Here is a 21369-nt window from a genome sequence, read left to right as displayed (position 1 = left end):
TACATCCCTGTTAGTCAGCATTTCTCACTTGCCAAGATAATCTATCCACCTGACAGGTGTGGAATATCAAGAAGCTGATTAAACAGCATGATTATTACACAGGTGCACCTTGTGCTGGGGGCAATAACATTCAAATCTAAAATGTGCAGTTTTGTCACACAATATAATGACACATATGTCTCAAGTTGAGGGAACATTTGAGGGAGCGTGCAATTGGCATGCTGACTGCAGGAATGTCCATCAGAGCTGTTGGCAGAGAATTTAATGTTAATTTCACTACCATAAACTGGCCTCACAACTGCACACCACGTGTAACAACGCCAGCCCAGGACCTCCACATCAGACAGATGATGAAACTGTGGGTTTGGACAACCGAAGAATTTCTGCACAAACTGTCAGAAACTGTCTAATGGAAGCTCATCTGCGTGCTCGTCGTTCTCACCAGGGTCTTGAACTGACTGCAGTTCGGTATCATAACTTACTTCAGTGGGCAAATGCTCACCTTCGATGGCCACTGGCATGCTGGAGAAGTGTGCTCTTCACGGATAAATCCCAGTTTCAACTGTACCAGGCAGTATGGCATCATATGGGCGAGCGGTTTGCTGATGTCAACGTTGTGAACAGAGTGCTCCATGGTGGCGGTGGGGTTATGGTATCGGCAGGCATAAGCTATGGACAACGAACACAATGGCAATTTGAATGCATTGTTTAGGGTTACGTGACAGACACCGTGGTCTACAAGGCTGTTTAAGCCTTTTGTGGTAGTTCCACCATGTATAAATGTAACGTAATACTATTTGTAAGATCAATAGAGAGTATGGAGGGAAAATGTAGTGTGTGGGGCAAGGAAAATGGCAGACAGGCGATGTGTGTGTCTCTCCCTCTCCACACATGTGTGAGACTTGGCAAGTCTGAGTGCCAAGCCGCGTGTGAACAGTGAACCCACTGACACGCTCCATGCCACAGCAAGGCATGCATTAAATATATATACTGTAAACTGTAACCCACTGTACGTGGGGATAACCTGAGATATGCACCACCATGAGGGAGAGGGGAGAGTGTGAGAAGCAATAGATGGAACGATACATATTAAACCAAGTCTCTAGATTTGCCATCTGCTGTCCATCTGCATTCAACCCAACAGCTGCTAATTTGGCAAACTAGATCTGAATAACTGCATGCCAATTTTAACTTTCTCATTGTACAGATGTCTTACTAATAGAAATTACATGTTATTTGTGTAGAGAAACAACTATTTCCACGTTTATAGGTTACGTTTATAGGTTACTTTCTCAACAGACATGGGTTTACTATTTGTTGGCTAATCACAAAAACATGTTGCCTCATTGTCCATGGAGGGGGATTTGTCACTTCAGCCTGGCCCTTGCTCAGGATTTGCGAAAGTGTGGGGCATTTTGTGGTGAAGTGTTACTGTACATATATTTTTTATTGTGTTTTCTAAACACATTCCATACCTCCTTATGGAAACTGCGGCTGTGAGTCAAGGCAGCAGACATTTTAAATATGACCACTCCCAAACCTTTTATACATTTTTTCTAATTAAAATGCCAGAAGTACAGGCAACGTCAGTACTATTTTTGAATGTAATGTCAGTCTAAATAACCTGGCAGAAAGTGGCTTTAGCTACTGTACTCCAGGAACAAGCAGAGATGACACATTGAACCAATAAGTAATCTTAGTACCTTACCTTCCTGTTATTATCATTCAACAAACATGGAAAATTACACACAAAAAAATCTTCAAATCACTGTTTGTAGCTATTCCTCTGATGCATAAGCTAATTACAGAGTAGGTACACATTAGAGCCTAGCACTTACAACTGTTCATATGTTTCATTGGCAAGCATTGCAAGCCGAACTGCTGAAGATCTAAGTCACGGACTATCACTCAGAATAAGATCATCTACTAGCTAAGTGAGAAAAATGTAAACAATGAAAGCCAAGTAGACATCCGTCTACCCTACAAAGGGGTTTATAGCACTCCCCCTAAACCTATTTAATGCCAGCTGTTAAGTGCTATTGGTTTCCTTTTGACTATGCACCATGCTGATTCCCTCTTTCCCTCTCTGGTACATTAGCAATGGCTTAGTAGATGCAGAATATAGAAAGGCCAATCTTGCGTTACTCCTGTCCCTGCCATGAACACTGCTCTGTGTGGAAGTCCCTCGGGAAGCAGGGCCCCCTCCCCCTCCACAGTCTCTCCAGGTCTGCCAAAGAGAGTGCGCTTTAGTGAGAGACACACTGTGCTGTGTGGAGGCCGATCCCTGCTGTTGCCGCAATGTGTGTGAAGGGTGTTCGTGCGTTTGCAGGTGCGCATGTGTGGTATCTGTTTAACAAGAGTGAGAGTCTTAAAACAAAGTGTTAGCAGATGTGGTACAGGTATCTTCTTGGTCTTGGTCCTAGAGACACACTGTGGGGATTACAGAACATGTGGGGGCTGTTTTCCTATAAGCAAATTCGCTGGGGTAAAAAGAGTAGCAAAGCTGCTAGGCAGCAAGAGGTCCAAAAAGCAAATCAGGTCATGGTGTTCCACAAGGAGGGTCTTCCAGGTGGTGATTGGGTCATCACCAAGGTTTAAGTCTTTAATTCATGGATTGATTGCCCACCAGGCTGTCCTGGGAACACCTTGTGTGCTATGCCTGTCATGTGCTGATCAGGAGTCAAGTGTTTCGCCAAATGAGGAGAACAAGGCTAATAACCTCTTAAAATGTATCTAAATGTAATCGAAAATATAACGTAATCGAAAATATCCCCAAAAGTAATTATTCATCATGAGAGGTCTATAAACAATATCTAGTAATGCTACATACTCCAAGAAAGGTTAAAATATAAACTTTCTGGAATTTAAAAAAATGAATTGCTGAGATGTAGCCACTTTTGAGGACACAAGCTCAAGTACACAGTACAAATATGATTAAAAAAATATGAAAATAACATTTTATGATGTATTGCCTATTTAACAAAGCTGTAAAAATCAGGCTTGAAATTACATAATTTTTCTAAATACAACATAATCAATTTATAAATGACTAACTATACAATTTCACCTTCCATACAACTGTAAAATACATATTTGTATATTTAGTGTTAGAGAAAATGTGCATATTTTCTAAAGGTCTCTCGATCAAAACGTCTGCCCCCACTGCTGTGAATGTCACACAGAGTTTTAGCTTAGCTTCCTGAACTCGTTAGGAACATGCCTTTCATCTCATTCTAACCTTGTCCATCTATGCCAAATTTATGAATTATTTTAGATGAATGGCTATAAATCGATCTCTGAATGTGCTGCCGCAACAAAACCACTTTCTCCTGTTGCGTTACGATGTAAGGATTCCAGGCATATGCGTTGTTGGTGGCTGTAACGTAAGGTCCAGCCAGGGGTTGAAGGATAGTTGGAAGAGTGAATGAAATGGTAGGAGGGACATCCCAGCTTCAAGTGGTGTCAGATTTCCCATCCTGCTTCACAAGGGCAGAAGAGACATACTCCTGTGTCCATGAGAATCTATGGTGTCCACATATCGATTTATACTGTAAGTGAAAATGTCAGTCAGAACCTGTACCAGAACCACGCAGGTCCCCAAAACAGGAAATGTACATCTAATTAACGCACTCAGCAATTTCCCAGATCAAGGTTAAGTCAGCATAGGCAGATAAGGTGACCACAGATCTTGGAACATTTTTAACACCAAAACTAACATTTGGATGACAGTGCAAGACCGACCGTAGATCAAAATAAAAAGCTTACGAAGCACATACAAATTATGCAAGACAAAAATCTAGAGAGAATTCCTTTTGGCATTCCCAGCAGTCCTCTGTGTGTAAGAAGATAATCCAATCCTACGTGGGGTTTGTGCCTTGGTGAGAGCAGCTGGAAGTAATGGAGGCCAATTATGAACCAAGCCTAGAGTGAGCGAAGAAATACGTCTTCCGGAATCACAAAATAATCTAATCCTGGAGTGCTTGGTCATCATGAATATGCAGCTGGCAGGGGGAAAAGAACAGCGGGGCCTAATCGAGCTGTCATCAATATCCCAAGATGGCTACAGATCTGACGGAAATCCCAGGCAGAACTGATTTCACCTGGGACACTGAGTGCCATCGAGATCTACTTAATGAGAGACAGTCAGTCGTTATCGCTTCTGGGACACTACATTCTAGACTGAAGACTCAAACAATGCCAAACACTTCAAAAATGAGAAACTGGAACATATTTCAAGACTGTGCTCCTACTCTTCTGACTGGAAACAGGATGTACAGATTTACCCCTAAGGGGATTTTTATTAGTGTGTGGTGCTGCAGTTGTTCTTGACACTCGCGTGTCGAGCAGGTACATCTTATATAACCGCAATGCCCTTGAGTCAAGCCCAGGCAAGGCATGTATGAGGTGGGGACCAGCTTCCTTGTGTAAACTGATAGAACCCAAACATTTTTTTGGGGGGTACACAACACTAAAAAACACATTCATTGCACTATAACAGTGACTTACGGTGCCCACAAACTGTTAGGGCCTACATAAAGCTGTCCCAACAGCAGAGCTTTCTTTTCAACACCATGGAATGAATCCTTACCACCGCTACACCTAGTTATCAGCGGAGCCTTGTCTGGCAGCGAAAAAGTTAATTCAGCCTCATTTACTGCTTTTGAAAAAAACATAGCTGACAGGGCTGACTTGCTTACACAAATGTGGTTTCTACAGATAATTGAGATGTACATAGTACATACTATGGCATAAGGGAAAGATGAGTGGATAAGAGGCCATCAGTAATTTCGATTAAGACATTAATGAGTGAGCTAAGATGGATGTAGTCAATATAACTATTTAATCAGCACTTTTCTACTGTATTGCAACAGAATTCAGAACATGGGCTGTTCTTACAGTATTATCCCTGTACACCAAGTCACGACCGTAGGATAAATAAAGGGGGCATATAAGCAGACAATGAAAGCTCTTACAATATTCAATGATTACATTTCTCTAAAACAGGTTATAGGCTACATGTGCACCACCAAGTCAGAACAGTAGGCTAAGTTATGAGGGGAAAGGGACAAAATTATTAGGGTGAGGCACATGGGCTACCACCAGCTTACTACACAACACATACCTATTCCTATCTTAGGTACAATATACATATCTCCCTGGTATATTACATCATTTATGCAGCAGCATACAATACATTTTTGGACTCCCCTTGTTATGCTGTAATCACTTTACCAGGAAGGTGGAAGGTGGTCCATATTGTGGGCAAATTTTGTCATCAAACTTTGTCAAAGTCTGGCATTCTTTGGATTTACGGTGCTTTCAAGAGAACTGAAAAAAAACAAAGGTTGAATCATGACGTCAGTGATCTTTAGGTCAGAGCTCTAGAAAGAGGCCAGAGTTCACGACTTGGAATTCCGAGTTGGATGGCAGTTCAAAACATTTTCCAAGCCGGAGCTAGTTTTTTTCCCCCCGAGTTCCCAGTTGTCTTGATCTCACTTGAAGTCTGAGAATTCCCAGTTGTTTTGAACGTGGCAGAAGTCATGCTGGTTTGACAGAATGGCGAATGTATTCAACCTCTTCTGGCCCATGGTGTTGCATGTGAATGTTTATCCTTTTTAAGCTTGGAAAAGAGACCCTTAAAACCAGACTTGGACCACACACCCTCTCCACTGAATAGCAGGCTAGTGATTGCTTTGCAACACTTGCAGTTAGCCACTGATTCCTTCCAAACCACTCAATTTCCAACTTGTTGTGTAATGTTTATGTCCAATGGCCGATGAGCACCGATACGTTTCATCTATAATTTCTCTTCATATGACAAGGGTTGAAAATGATTTGCCAGGAGATTGTCGACTTGACTCATGATGATAACTGCTTGTCTAGCTTGCTAACTAAGATTTTGAAAGTATGATGTTGACATGATCAGTCCAATTAAATCTAAAGTAGATATATGATTTGACATCATTTTATCTGTGGCCAATGACCTTGAGCCTTCTTGGGATGGGCACTTCTAACGTAAATCTATGGCAACACCCAAGGGTCTTGAATTTTCAAGCTATTCCCGTAGATTTTGTGGTGATGTTTGAGGACCCATGCCAAATCTTTTCAGTCTCCTGAGGTGGAATAGGTTTTGTTATGCTCTCTTCACGACTGTCTTGCTATGCTTGGACCATGTTAGTTTATTGGTGATGTGGATACCAAGGAACTTGAAGCTCTCAACCTGCTCCACTACAGCCCCGATGAGAATAGGGGTGTGCTCGGTCCTCTTCTTCCTGTAGTCCACAATCATCTCCTTTGTCTTGATCACATTGAGGGAGAGGTTGTTGTCCTGGTACATCACGGCCAGGTCTCTGACCTCCTCCCTATAAGTTGTCTCGTTGATATCGGTGAGCAGGCCTTCCACTGTTGTGTCATCTGCAAACTTAATGATGGTGTTTTTTTATTTTTTATTTCACCTTTATTTAACCAGATAGGCTAGTTGAGAACAAGTTCTCATTTGCAACTGCGACCTGGCCAAGATAAAGCATAGCAGTATGAGCAGACAACACAGAGTTACACATGGAGTAAACAATTAACAAGTCAATAACACAGTAGAAAACAAAGGGGGAGTCTATATACAATGTGTGCAAAAGGCATGAGGAGGTAGGCGAATAATTACAATTTTGCAGATTAACACTGGAGTGATAAATGATCAGATGGTCATGTACAGGTAGAGATATTGGTGTGCAAAAGAGCAGAAAAGTAAATAAATAAAAACAGTATGGGGATGAGGTAGGTGAAAATGGGTGGGCTATTTACCAATAGACTATGTACAGCTGCAGCGATCGGTTAGCTGCTCAGATAGCTGATGTTTGAAGTTGGTGAGGGAGATAAAAGTCTCCAACTTCAGCGATTTTTGCAATTCGTTCCAGTCACAGGCAGCAGAGTACTGGAACGAAAGGCGGCCAAATGAGGTGTTGGCTTTAGGGATGATCAGTGAGATACACCTGCTGGAGCGCGTGCTACGGATGGGTGTTGCCATCGTGACCAGTGAGCTGAGATAAGGCGGAGCTTTACCTAGCATGGACTTGTAGATGACCTGGAGCCAGTGGGTCTGGCGACGAATATGTAGCGAGGGCCAGCCGACTAGAGCATACAAGTCGCAGTGGTGGGTGGTATAAGGTGCTTTAGTGACAAAACGGATGGCACTGTGATAGACTGCATCCAGTTTGCTGAGTAGAGTGTTGGAAGCCATTTTGTAGATGACATCGCCGAAGTCGAGGATCGGTAGGATAGTCAGTTTTACTAGGGTAAGCTTGGCGGCGTGAGTGAAGGAGGCTTTGTTGCGGAATAGAAAGCCGACTCTTGATTTGATTTTCGATTGGAGATGTTTGATATGAGTCTGGAAGGAGAGTTTGCAGTCTAGCCAGACACCTAGGTACTTATAGATGTCCACATATTCTAGGTCGGAACCATCCAGGGTGGTGATGCTATTCGGGCATGCGGGTGCAGGCAGCGATCGGTTGAAAAGCATGCATTTGGTTTTACTAGCGTTTAAGAGCAGTCGGAGGCCACGGAAGGAGTGTTGTATGGCATTGAAGCTTGTTTGGAGGTTAGATAGCACAGTGTCCAATGACGGGCCGAAAGTATATAGAATGGTGTCGTCTGCGTAGAGGTGGATCAGGGAATCGCCCGCAGCAAGAGCAACATCATTGATGTATACAGAGAAAAGAGTCGGCCCGAGAATTGAACCCTGTGGCACCCCCATAGAGACTGCCAGAGGACCGGACAGCATGCCCTCCGATTTGACACACTGAACTCTGTCTGCAAAGTAATTGGTGAACCAGGCAAGGCAGTCATCCGAAAAACCGAGGCTACTGAGTCTGCCGATAAGAATATGGTGATTGACAGAGTCGAAAGCCTTGGCAAGGTCGATGAAGACGGCAGCACAGTACTGTCTTTTATCGATGGCGGTTATGATATCGTTTAGTACCTTGAGTGTGGCTGAGGTGCACCCGTGACCGGCTCGGAAACCAGATTGCACAGCGGAGAAGGTACAGTGGGATTCGAGATGGTCAGTGACCTGTTTGTTGACTTGGCTTTCGAAGACCTTAGATAGGCAGGGCAGGATGGATATAGGTCTGTAACAGTTTGGGTCCAGGGTGTCTCCCCCTTTGAAGAGGGGGATGACTGCGGCAGCTTTCCAATCCTTGGGGATCTCAGACGATATGAAAGAGAGGTTGAACAGGCTGGTAATAGGGGTTGCGACAATGGTGGCGGATAGTTTCAGAAATAGAGGGTCCAGATTGTCAAGCCCAGCTGATTTGTACGGGTCCAGGTTTTGCAGCTCTTTCAGAACATCTGCTATCTGAATTTGGGTAAAGGAGAACCTGGAGAGGCTTGGGCGAGGAGCAGCGGGGGGGGGGTGCTCTTGTTCTCCATTGACTTCACAGTGTCCCAGAACTTTTTGGAGTTGGAGCTACAGGATGCAAACTTCTGCCTGAAGAAGCTGGCCTTAGCTTTCCTGACTGACTGCGTGTATTGGTTCCGGACTTCCCTGAACAGTTGCACATCACGGGGACTATTCGATGCTATTGCAGTCCGCCACAGGATGTTTTTGTGCTGGTCGAGGGCAGTCAGGTCTGGGGTGAACCAAGGGCTGTATCTGTTCTTAGTTCTGCATTTTTTGAACGGAGCATGCTTATCTAAAATGGTGAGGAAGTTACTTTTAAAGAATGACCAGGCATCCTCAACTGACGGGATGAGGTCAATGTCCTTCCAGGATACCCGGGCCAGGTCGATTAGAAAGGCCTGCTCACAGAAGTGTTTTAGGGAGCGTTTGACAGTGATGAGGGGTGGTCGTTTGACTGCGGCTTCGTAGCGGATACAGGCAATGAGGCAGTGATCGCTGAGATCCTGGTTGAAGACAGCGGAGGTGTATTTGGAGGGCCAGTTGGTCAGGATGACGTCTATGAGGGTGCCCTTGTTTACAGAGTTAGTGTTGTACCTGGTGGGTTCCTTGATGATTTGTGTGAGATTGAGGGCATCTAGCTTAGATTGTAGGACTGCCGGGGTGTTAAGCATATCCCAGTTTAGGTCACCTAACAGAACAAACTCTGAAGCTAGATGGGGGGCGATCAATTCACAAATGGTGTCCAGGGCACAGCTGGGAGCTGAGGGAGGTCGGTAGCAGGCGGCAACAGTGAGAGACTTATTTCTGGAGAGAGTAATTTTCAAAATTAGTAGTTCGAACTGTTTGGGTATGGACCTGGAAAGTATGGCATTACTTTGCAGGCTATCTCTGCAGTAGACTGCAACTCCTCCCCCTTTGGCAGTTATATCTTGACGGAAGATGTTATAGTTGGGTATGGAAATCTCTGAATTTTTGGTGGCCTTCCTGAGCCAGGATTCAGACACAGCAAGGACATCAGGGTTAGCAGAGTGTGCTAAAGCAGTGAGTAAAACAAACTTAGGGAGGAGGCTTCTGATGTTGACATGCATGAAACCAAGGCTTTTTCAATCACAGAAGTCAACAAATGAGGGTGCCTGGGGACATGCAGGGCCTGGGTTTACCTCCACATCACCCGCGGAACAGAGAAGGAGTAGTATGAGAGTGCGGCTAAAGGCTATCAAAACTGGTCGCCTAGAGCGTTGGGGACAGAGAATAAGAGAAGCAGGTTTCTGGGCATGGTAGAATATATTCAGGGCATAATGCGCAGACAGGGGTATGGTGGGGTGCGGGTACAGCGGAGGTAAGCCCAGGCACTGGGTGATGATGAGAGAGGTTGTATCTCTGGACATGCTGGTTGTAATGGGTGAGGTCACCGCATGTGTGGGAGGTGGGACAAAGAAGTTATCAGGGGTATGAAGAGTGGAACTAGGGGCTCCATTGTGAACTAAAACAATGATAACTAACCTGAACAACAGTATACAAGGCATATTGACACTTGAGAGAGACATACAGCGAGGCATACAGTAATCACAGGTGTTGAGTTGGGAAAGCTAGCTAAAACAGTAGGTGAGACAACAGCTAATCAGCTAGCACAACAACAGCAGGTAAAATGGCGTTGACTAGGCAACGGGGCCAACAGATAAAACAAACAAGCAGAATGGAGTACCGTGATTAATGGACAGTCCAGCGTGCATCAGCTATGTAGCCAAGAGATCAGTGTCCAGGGGGCAGCGGTGGATGGGGCAGGGAAGCTGGACTGGCGAGTGTTATCCAGGTTAAAAAAACTAACAATGACTAAATAGCTTGTAGCTAGTTAGCTGGTTAGCTTCTGGGGGTTCTTGAGTGTGTACTAAAAATAAAAAATAATAGCGATTCCGTATCACATTGGGTGAGGCAGGTTTCCGGAAGGTATAAACAAGTTAAAAATCAAAAAGAGATGAGTGTGAGTGTTTGGGACGCGGCAATTCAGACGGTTAGCAGGCCTGTGCTAACAAGCTAACAGTTTGTAGGCCCGGGCTAAACAAGGTAGCAGTTAGCGGACCGGAGCTGGACAAGCTAGCAGTTAGCAGGCCGAATTAGCAAGCAGGGAGATAGCGAGGGCTAGAGAGTTAGCCTTTGGGGGACGTCGCGATGGGGGGAGTCTGTTTATTCCTCTTCATGCGGTGACATCGATAGACCGGTCGTGGGCCCGGGTATTGTAGCCCAGGAGTATGCTACGGTGGTAGCACAGGTGTGTTGGAGTCGTGCCTGGCCGTGCAGTCATGAGTGAACAGTAAGTACAGTAGGAGACTGAGCACGCACCCCTGAGGGGCCCCTGTGTTGAGGATCACCGAGGCGGATGGGTTGTTACCTACCCTTACCACCTGGGGGCGGCCCGTCAGGAAGTCCAGGATCCAGTTGCAGAGGGAGGTGTTTTGTCACAGGGTCCTTAGCTTATTGATGAGCTTTGAGGGCACTATGGTGTTGCACGCTGAGCTGTAGTCAATGAATTGCATTCTCACATAGGTGTTCCTTTTGTCCAGGTGGGAAAGGGCAGTGTGGAGTGCAATAGAGATTGTATTATCTGTGGATCTGTTGGGGTGGTGTGCAAATTGGAGTGGGTCTAGGGTTTCTGGGATAATGGTGTTGATGTGAGCCATGACCAGCTTTTCAAAGAACTTAATGGCTACAGACGTGAGTGTTGCGGGTCGGTAGTCATTTAGGCAGGTTACCTTTTAGTTCTTGGGCACAGGCACTATGGTGGTCTGCTTAAAATATGTTGGAATTACAGACTCGGACAAGGAGATGCGAGCATGCGCTGCCAGTTGGTCAACGCATGCTCACAGTACACGCCCTGGTAATCTGTCTGGCCCTGCGGCCTTGTGAATGTTGACCTGTTTAAAAGTCTGCGTAGAGCGTGATCACACAGTCATCCGGAACAGCTGGTGCTCTCATGCATGTTTCAGTGTTATTTGCATCGAAGTGATGATAGAAGTAGTTTAGCTCGTCTGGTAGGCTCGTGTCACTGGGCAGCTCTCGGCTGTGCTTCCCTTTGTAGTCTGTAATAGTTTGCAAGCCCTGCCAAATCCGACGAGCGTCAGAGCCGGTGTAGTACGATTCGATCTTAGTCCTGTATTGGCGCTTTGCCTGTTTGATGGTTCGTCGGAGGGCATAGCGGGATTTCTTATAAGCTTCCGGGTTAGAGTCCCGCTCCTTGAAAGCAGCAGCTCTAGCCTTTAGCTCAGTGCGGATCCATGGCTTCTGGTTGGGGTATGCACGTACGGTCACTGTGGGGACAATGTCATCAATGCACTTATTGATGAAGCCAATGACTGATGTGGTGTACTCCTCAATGCCATCGGAGGAATCCCGGAACATATTCCAGTCTGTGCTAGCAAAACAGACCTGTAGCGTAGTGTCTGCTTCATCTGACCACTTTTTTATTGATCTAGTCACTGGTGCTTCCTGCTTTCATTTTTGCTTGTAAACAGGAGTCAGGAGGATATAATTATGGTCAGATTTGCCAAATGGAGGTCAAGGGAGAGCTTTGTATGCGTCTGTGTGTGTGGAGTAAACGTTGTCCAGATTTTTATCTCCCTCTGGTTGCACATTTAACATGCTGATAGAAATTTGGTAAAACCGATTTATGTTTCCCTGCATTAAAGTCCCCGGCTACTAGGAGCGCCGCCTCTGAGTGAGCGTTTTCTTCTTTGCTTATGGCGGATAACAGCTCATTCAATGTTGTCTAAGTGCCAGCCTCTTGACTGTAGTGGTATGTAAACAGCTACGAAAAATAGAGATCTAGCTCTCTAGATAGATAGTGTGGTCTACAGCTTATCATGAGATACTCTAACTCAGGCGAGCAATAGCTCGAGACTTCCTTAGATATTGTGCACCAGCTGTTATTTACAAAAATACATAGCCCCTTGTCTTACCAGACACCGCTGTTCTATCCTGACGGTACAGCGTATAACCAGCCAGCTGTATGTTGATAGTGTCGTCGTTCAGCCACGACTCCGTGAAGCACAAGATATTACAGTTTTGAATGTCCTGTTGGTAGTTTAATCTTGCCCGTAGGTAATCGATTTTATTCTCCAAAGATTGCACGTTTGCTTGTAGAATGGAAGGAAGTGGGGGTTTATTAGATCGCCTACAAATTCTCAGAAGGCAGCCCACCCTCTGGTCCCTTTTTCTGTGCCTCACGCAAATCACAGGGATCTGGGCCTGTTCCCGTGAAAGCAGTATATCGTTCAAGTCGGGCTTGTCAGACTTGTTAAAGGAAAAAAAGGATTCTGCCAGTCCGTGGTGAGTAATCACAGTCCTGATATCCAGAAGTTATTTTCGATCATAAGAGACGGTAGCGGCAACATTATGTACAAAATAAGTTTTAAAAATATGTTACAAACAACGCAAATAAACAAACAAAAAACACAATCGGTTGGGTACACGTAAAACATCTGCCTTCTTCTCCGGCACCATTTTTACTGATAAATGGGAAAAGTTCTTAAAAACAATGTTGTAACAAGTAAACTAACAGGCAGAGGTGACCATTATTTTCGAACGTTTGATAAAAAGCCCCAAAATGTACTCTTTTAGGCTTACTTGGTCTCAGTATGGCTGGGCATGTCTGAATATGGCAATTGTATTGGCAAAGAAGGACCAAAGTGGGATAGGCCTCGCAGTAAAATAAATGCAGCAACAGCTGGAAACTCTCACCACATTATTCCACATAGCAGAGAAAACACTGAACCAATCAGACTGGTAATCAAAGTTTTCCTCCATTCTGGTTCACATCCCAAAGGGAAATGGAGACAGGTTTTGCCAGGAGGTAAAACATTAATGAAAGCTGTTGAGAGTGGGGTGGAGACGCAATACAACAATAACACACTGTAAACACACCATCTCTGTGGTTTACTCACTAACAGCAAGGCATTAGAAGATGTGTTTATATCTGTAGTGTGGTGTAGGCCAAGTCTGCAAAATGACCAACTTTCTCACTTTAGTCAAATTACTAAGTAAATGGGTATACAGTCGCTATTTGGCACACCAAGAAAAAAAATATCTGACAAATATTTTTTCTGTAAAGTGTGTATTTAGCCTCAGTATAGGTCATAAATTAAGACTTTTTGTTTGCATGATGTAAACTTTGAGAAATAATGCATCGCAAACATCTCAACCAGCCGGCTGAGTTGCCCAATTAGAGTAAACAAATGTTGTATCGGAATTTGCTTTAAATCATCTCAAATATGACACATTCATTTACATTATGTCTGCTTCATGTAGGCCTAGTAAATGAGGACAAACTTCAAATAATAAAATTATACTTTTCTGTCAAAATATAAATATTAGAAAGCATGTAAATGAATGTGTTTACATTTTATATGCTTAGAACACCAATAAAATGACATGTACTGAACAATATTGTTAAACATATTGAAGATAACAGGCAGACAATGCATAATGTTATGGATTTGAAAGGAATTTGGTATTTGCACAAACAAGATCTAATTACAACATTTCTCCATTATCACTAGATTTAACACTAAGCTGCAATATGTACGTTTTTGAGCGATGGTAGATGGTACAATGATTCCCTACTATATATACACTTGTTTTGTCACAAACTGAAATTAGGCGAACTTAGAATTTTGAAACCAAGAAATGGTGTAGCAATTTCTGCATAGTGGACCTTTAACTAGGAAAGTCAGTTAAGAACAAATTCTTATTTTCAATCACGGCCTAGGAACAGTGGGTTAACTGCCTTGTTCAGGAGCAGAACGACAGATTTGTACCTTGTCAGCTCGGGGATTCGATCCTGCAACCTTTCGGTTACTAATCCAACGCTAGTTCCACTTGGCTACCTAATATATATATATATATATATATATATATATATATATATATATATATATATATATATATATATATATATATATATATATATATATATATAAAATAATACCTAATAATATATATATATAAATAAATACATTTTTTTATTAAATTACACACACATATATATATATATGTGTGTGTGTAATTTAATTAAAAAATGTAAAAAGAGCTGCCTGCTAAATACTTGGTGGTAGCACCTTTGGCAGCCATTACAGACAGCTGTGAATCATTTTGAATACGATTCTACCAACCTTTACTCTCTTAGGGCAACATTTGTTTGCTCATTGCTCAAGCTCAGTACATTTGGTTCGGAATCATTCATGAGCAGCAATATTCAAACATTCTCTTCAGTTTTTTAAGCAGATTGAAGTCGGGGCTGAGACTGGACCATTCAGGAACACTATGAGAACACAGATGGCAGGAATGAATTGCTGTTGGCAAATATTGAGTGCCTATTACTGTACAATTAGGATACTTATTAATACGAAGAAGAAGAAAAACAATCCCAATGTAGGGCATGCCATTTGAGAGCTTTAAATATACATACTGTATGTTCAAAAGTTACTCTGTATGCACAACACATGGTGAAACTATGAACCCTTATTAACGTCGAAATATAAAACGCTCGTGCAGGGTATTCGACTCACCTGGTTTCAAGTTGCTCTGAAAATAGAATATAACCATTATAAAACACCCCAAGCACATCGCAAGAACCATCCGATTAACTTTGGGTTTTCTCATCCTGAATCTTAAGGAACGACAAAACCGACCCAAATCCGTTTGTAATTCATGCGAAAAAAATGACCGTTCCACGCTCAAGTAATGTTAGGGATTTGGACATTCGAGAACATTGCCCGGGTACATATAGAACAGCCTTCTTCAAATAAAATTGCTGGTTGTTACTTGTGCAATTCGTCATGTTGATGTACATCCACGCATGTTCTGCGCCGTTGAAAAGTTGCAACTGTTCAACCACAAAAGGAGCGACACTTTACGGTATGTGAAGCTAGCAAATAATGAGTTGCAGACCCAACTGGCCAGGAGAAAAACACAAATGTATTTTTATGATGAAGGGTTTTATATGCCCGTTGAAGCTTCTTTCCAAACGTTTGGTTTTTTGTTAACTCTTTACTTTCCAGAAACATGGCTGGCACGTGGCATGGGGTGAATCATATGCTATACTGAAAAAAAATATAGCAATATGAGCAGAAATAACAAATCCAGACAGAGGAGTATCTCTGTCTGTAATAAAGCCATTTTGTGGGGGGAAATTAATTCAGATTGGGTGCACCCCTGCCCAGTCATGTGAAATCCATAGATTAGGGCATAATTAATTTATATAAATGGACTGATTTTCTTATATGAACTGTAACTCAGTAAAATCTTTTAAATTGTTGCATGTTGCGTTTATATTTTTGTTCAATATACACCCACAAGAGTTTAGTTGGTGAAATTGGAAAATAAATATGATGTATATTCAGTGAACCAATGCAAATGAATTCCTGGTATAAAATGAATGACTACAGTGATATTTGAATAGGCCTGGGTTTATTTTTTCTGCAGCTAGATACTAATGATCTAGCACCTATTGCACACAAGCTACATAAGCAAGTAGGGTAATTACAGTGTAGACATTGTTACATATACCCAGGTAAAAATCAGTTCTGGGCCATACACCACCGTTCACTACTACAGTGATATTTCAAATCAAATTTTATGTCACATGTGCCGAATACAACACGTGTACACCTTACAGTGAAATGCTTACTTACAAGCCAAGAAAGTATTTACTAGATAAACTGAAGTAAAAAAATAACAAATGATTAAAGAGCAACAATAAAATAACAGTAACGAGGCTATATACAGTGGGGCAAAAAAAGTATTTAGTCAGCCACCAATTGTGCAAGTTCTCCCACTTAAAAAGATGAGAGAGGCCTGTAATTTTCATCATAGGTACACTTCAACTATGACAGACAACAAGAGAAAAAAAAAATCCAGAAAATCACATTGTAAGTTTTTTTATGAATTTATTTGCAAATTATGGTGGACATTTGGGAAAACACTGCTGTGAGGAACTTAAGGAAAAGTGTCATTGTAATGGGAGAGATTATTAAGTACAAGGTTACATTTCTTAACCAATAAACATGGTTGGTGGGAGGACAGAGTAATGAAGCCATGATAGATTCTCAAAAAACTGTAAACTGTTCTCGCTCCACAATCAATAATCCGTTTGGCTATTTAAAACTAAACAAGACTTATGAAATAAAAGCAAAACCACACCATACTGTACAGTATGTGCTTTAAAAAGTAATGCGCTTGTTCATTTGGACTACACTTCGTGTAGCTTTCCCTCACAGAATGTCAATGATTTGACTGTTATAGACACTAAACATCACATAGTTGGAGCATACAAACGTTTCTAACATATCTTTAACCTTTGCCCTGCCTCTAAAGTCGACCTGTTACATAACACAAGAGAGACAAAAAAAATGATAAGTGGCTTCGATATTTGACATTTTTGTTCTTGAGAATGTAAATCTCCTACATTGTTTTGGTTATTGGCATGATAGACTAGCAAGCCAGGGCGGTGTCTGCATTCCACCGTAATACTTATTGTCAGTGCTTCATTCTGCTGTGTCAGACCACATCTGTCAGAGAACTGGAAGCGGCGGGAGAGCAGGGACGAGAAGAAAAGACAACTGCAAACCAGTTTCAAATACACAGAGAAAAAAAGACGTCAATCATTAATACTGTTTTTGCCATCTTTACTGCAGAGCAAGCAGTATTTTAGTGATCATCTCAAAGTCAGCTACAACATCCCTTTTAGAGAGGATTTGGGCATGAAATATGAGTTTGCTAATTGGGGGACATTGACTAGCACTGGCCTTTGGTTACAAAATTGTAATTTTAGCAGTTGGTAGCAGTGGCTAGTTTAACTAAACCAAAGCATGCATTGCACTCTCTCTTTGTCCATAGACATTTCACGTATGGCCCAATCATCCCTATAACCCTGCAAGCTTGTATTTGAAAACGAAGGCCATGATGGTAAGGTGTAACTGTCACTTAAATGACAAGAAGGACAGCATCTGCTGTGGCAATAGTAGGGCAAAGGAGAACATTACAGGAAAGTGACACACACACACACAGAGAGAGAGAGAGACCCAGAGAGAGAGAGCGCGCTCCCTGGCATGGTCTCTCGCTCTGTGCTTGACACAGATCTGAGGCTGAGCACCCTTGTGATATTGTCGGGACGTAAGAGCTCACTCTCTCCCCTCCCTTGTTCCCTCCCCATCTCCTACTCCATCAAGCTATCCCTCCCTTCTTCCTCTTAAAAATGATACTCTGTCCCATGATTCATTGCAAACACATTTTTGTCCCGATGAGGTGAAGGGTCCATTTGTTTATGGGTAACATGTTCCCAGACAGTACAACAAACTGAGTGAATGGCTCCACATAAAATGGGTAAATAAAAACAAACTCAGTAGGATTACAATAATGGGGATGGTTTGGTCTCTATGCGAAGAATTGTTCAGCTCTTCGTGGACACCAGGCACTAGTGAAACTGTACTGTCCCCTACTGGACAACAATGATAAAACGGTGAGATGTTGAGATGTCAGAAGACATACAGAAAACAAGAGGAGAAACAATGATTCTCCTTGTTCATACTTCCAAGTTTGTAACTGAATTGTTACTCCTTTTACATCTGGACTTATCTGCTATTAGTCATCTAACGCGCACATAGAATGGTCGGTAGAATGGTCCCACTTTAAAGCTGTAATGTGTAACTTTATGGGCCACCCAACCAAATTAACTTAGAAACCGGAATTATAGATCTGTCACTCATTGAATGCAAGTCTAAAGAAATCAGTAGATCTGCACTATTTCTATGATTCCCGGCTTTGTACACCAGCTTCAAACAAATGAAAATATTTTTGGTTACCGAAAATACATTTCACAGCGGTTTGCACAATGATTCTCCACACATTGCTTGTTTTGTCACAAACTGAAATTAGGCAAATTATTAGAATTTGATCAACCAGGAAATGGCAGAGAGATTTATGAATATTGCTCTTTTAAACTAGCGTATAAATGCATCTTATAAAGACTCAAGGAAGCCTTCGTAAGATCTTTATTAGGCCTACATAAAATGCATTACTCTATATAGCACCTTGACTTTTCATGAGCAAGTTTGATCATTCAAAGCACCAGCAGAGGACACTTGAGTCCATACCACGCACCCTGCCATTGTTCGAACCATAGAGAGAATCATAGGAAGAGGTACATTACGCAGAAATAAGAAATGATCACTCCACTCATACTAGATATAAATGTCATACTAAAAATAAATGTCCTCTCGCTGTCAACTGCGTTTATTTTCAGCAAACCTAACGTGTAAATATTTGTATGAACATAACAAGATTCAACAACTGAGACATAAACTGAACAAGTTCCACAGACATGTGACTAACAGAAATGGAATAATGTGTCCCTGAACAAAGGGCGTGTCAAAATCAAAAGTCTCCTCCTCATGGACCACCAGATTTGCCAGTTCTTGCTGTGAGATGTTACCCCACTCATCCACCAAGGCACCTGCAAGTTCCCAGACATTTCTAGGGGGAATGGCCCTAGTCCTCACCCTGCGATCCAACAGGTCCCAGATTTGCTCAATGGGATTGAGATCCGGGCTCTTTGCTGGCCATAGCAGAACACTGACATTCCTGTCTTACAGGAAATCATGCACAGAACGAGCAGTACGGCTGGTGGCATTGTCATGTTGGAGGTTCATGTCAGGATGAGACTGAAGGAAGGGTACCACATGAGGGAGGTGTTGTCTTCCCTGTAACTCACAGCGTTGAGATTGCCTGCAATGACAACAAGCTCAGTCCGATGATGCTGACACACCGCACCAGACCATGACGGACCCTCCACCTCCAAATCGCTCCCACTCCAGAGGCCTCCGTGTAACGCTCATTCCTTCAACGATAAACACAAATCCGACCATCACCCCTGGTGAGACAAAACCGTGACTCATCAGTGAAGAGCACTTTTTGCCAGTCCTGTCTGGTCCAGCGACCGTGGGTTCGTGCCCATAGACAACGTTGTTGCCGGTGATATCTGGTGAGGACCTGTTTTACAACAGGCCTACAAGCCCTCAGTCCAGCCTCTCTCAGCCAATTGCGGACAGTGTGAGCACTGATGGAGTGATTGTGTGTTCCTGGTGTAACTCAGGCAGTTGTTGCCATCCTGTACCTGTCCTGCAGGTGTGATGTTCGGATTTACCGATCGTGTGCAGGTGTTGTTTCACGTGGTCTGCCACTGCGAGGATGATCAGCTGTCCGTCCTGTAGCGCCGTCTTAGGCATCTCACAGTACAGACATAGCAATTTATTGCCCTGGCCACATCTGCAGTCCTCATGCATCCTTGCAGCATGCCTAAGGCACGTTCACACAGATGAGCAGGGACCCTGGGCATCTTTTTGGTGTTTTTCCAGAGTCAGTAGAAAGGCCTCTTTACTGTCCTAAGTTTTCATAACTGTGACCTTAATTGCCTACCGTTTGTAAGCTGTTAGTGTCTTAACATGCACCTGTGGAACGGTCGTTCATTAATTGTTTATGGGTCATTGAACAAGCATTGGAAACAGTGTTTAAACCCTTTACAATGAAGTTATTTGGATTTTTACTAATTATCTTTGAAAGACAGACAGGGTCCTGAAAAAGGGACGTTTCTTTTTTTGCTGAGTTTAGTTCCTGAGTCACTGATGCAGGATGAGTCGGAAGTCTCAAGGAAGTCTAAAAACATTTAGTTCGACTTGTAATAAACCAAACGGCATTACCTGTTCAGTTTTCAATGCAAAGTACTAAGCATACTGTATATGTCCATTGAATGTAATCAGGTTAATGACTGATGATTGTTTGAGTCTAAGATGAACAAAAACCTGTACTTATAGTCGAACATGTTTCAACACAAGACTCCGTTACAACAGAGGGGGTTAGGGCTTGTCATTGTGAGTCACAGAAGTTGTTGGCTGTTTTCTGGTAACAATCACAGAGCACGTAAAGTTCGTGGTCACTTTATCTAGCCCGCCTTGGCTACATTTCCTTCTGTACCATAAAGGTATGGGAGAAAATCGATAGGAGACCAAATGTTAAGTGGTTTTGGGGTCTTTGTTTGCAATCCTTGACAACTTCATTCTCAGTGAGAAGAAAAGGCCTTGTTCTTTATAATTATGGGCCCTAATCTCAAAAATATAGAACAGGACTACAAAAGTTTACTTACAAATGTATTCAACCCCTTTGGACTATTCAGGTATGTTGCCACAGATTTCTAGTAACTGACATGAATTACTCCACCTTAAATAAACTCTGGGAACACGTTGATTAACAGGGATGGAGCTCTGTTTGTTTGAAAAGCTCTCAATGATAAACAGACAAAATAATTGAATCACATCTCCGGTAGAGTGCTTTTCAATTCAACTGAGGGACTATAAAGCTAATTAAAATGCATAGACCAGAGTTGCCATGGCAGCATGTGCAGGTGACACCGTTTACACACCCAAGCGAAAGACAGAACCACTAAACCCAACAAAAGCTTCACACCAGTCCAGGCTCTTTTGATCATGACCGCCACTAACTGGATGAATAGGCCATAGCAATTGATACACAAATCTGAACGGAAATACCCCATTATACATTTCAAAACATCCTTGTCTGATATATAGGGAAATGAATGGGAGCCCACTTCAACGTGGTTTGATCGACTGTGGACGACGAATTAAAATAATATTAAAATAATCTCATCACTATGAAAACCACACACCCACCTTGTACTGAAAAACAGTTCTCAGCACACAGAATATTGGTTTTCCTAAAGATATACCTCAGTTCAAATGTTTCAATATAATATAATTTCTGAAATGTACAAGTTCAAGAATACAGGTTGAAGGACAATTGGGACAATATACACATTTCCCCCTCCCAATGGTTTATGATATGCAAGTAATGAAATGCTGATAGTCTAGTCACAGATCTGTTTGTACCAGGACAAACCTGGTCTGAGTGGAAGC

At 42.6% G+C, this 21369-nt stretch overlaps 1 protein-coding gene across 2 annotated transcripts in view; it reads right to left on the bottom strand.

Annotated features, from left to right (window-relative positions):
- The window catches only part of LOC110528505 (carbohydrate sulfotransferase 11), a 35648-nt gene extending 20210 nt beyond the window's left edge, over positions 1-15438 (bottom strand). Inside the window, exons 1-2 of one of the 2 annotated variants that reach the window (XM_021610611.2) lie at positions 14953-15438; positions 14557-14705 (exon numbers count right to left, since the gene is read on the bottom strand). Coding sequence is in view for 1 of the 2 variants with exons in the window: in XM_021610610.2 (XP_021466285.1) it covers positions 14953-15046 (94 nt within the window). In the remaining variant the exon portion in view is untranslated. The remainder of the gene's footprint in view (positions 1-14556; positions 14706-14952) is intronic. The other variant, XM_021610610.2, reaches the window with a different exon arrangement.
- Between the last annotated feature and the right edge of the window lie 5931 nt (positions 15439-21369).

The sequence above is a fragment of the Oncorhynchus mykiss genome, chromosome 7 (genome assembly GCF_013265735.2).
Source record: "Oncorhynchus mykiss isolate Arlee chromosome 7, USDA_OmykA_1.1, whole genome shotgun sequence".
In the NCBI taxonomy this organism is placed as follows: domain Eukaryota; kingdom Metazoa; phylum Chordata; class Actinopteri; order Salmoniformes; family Salmonidae; genus Oncorhynchus; species Oncorhynchus mykiss.
This window is presented reverse-complemented; position numbering and strand designations above follow the sequence as displayed.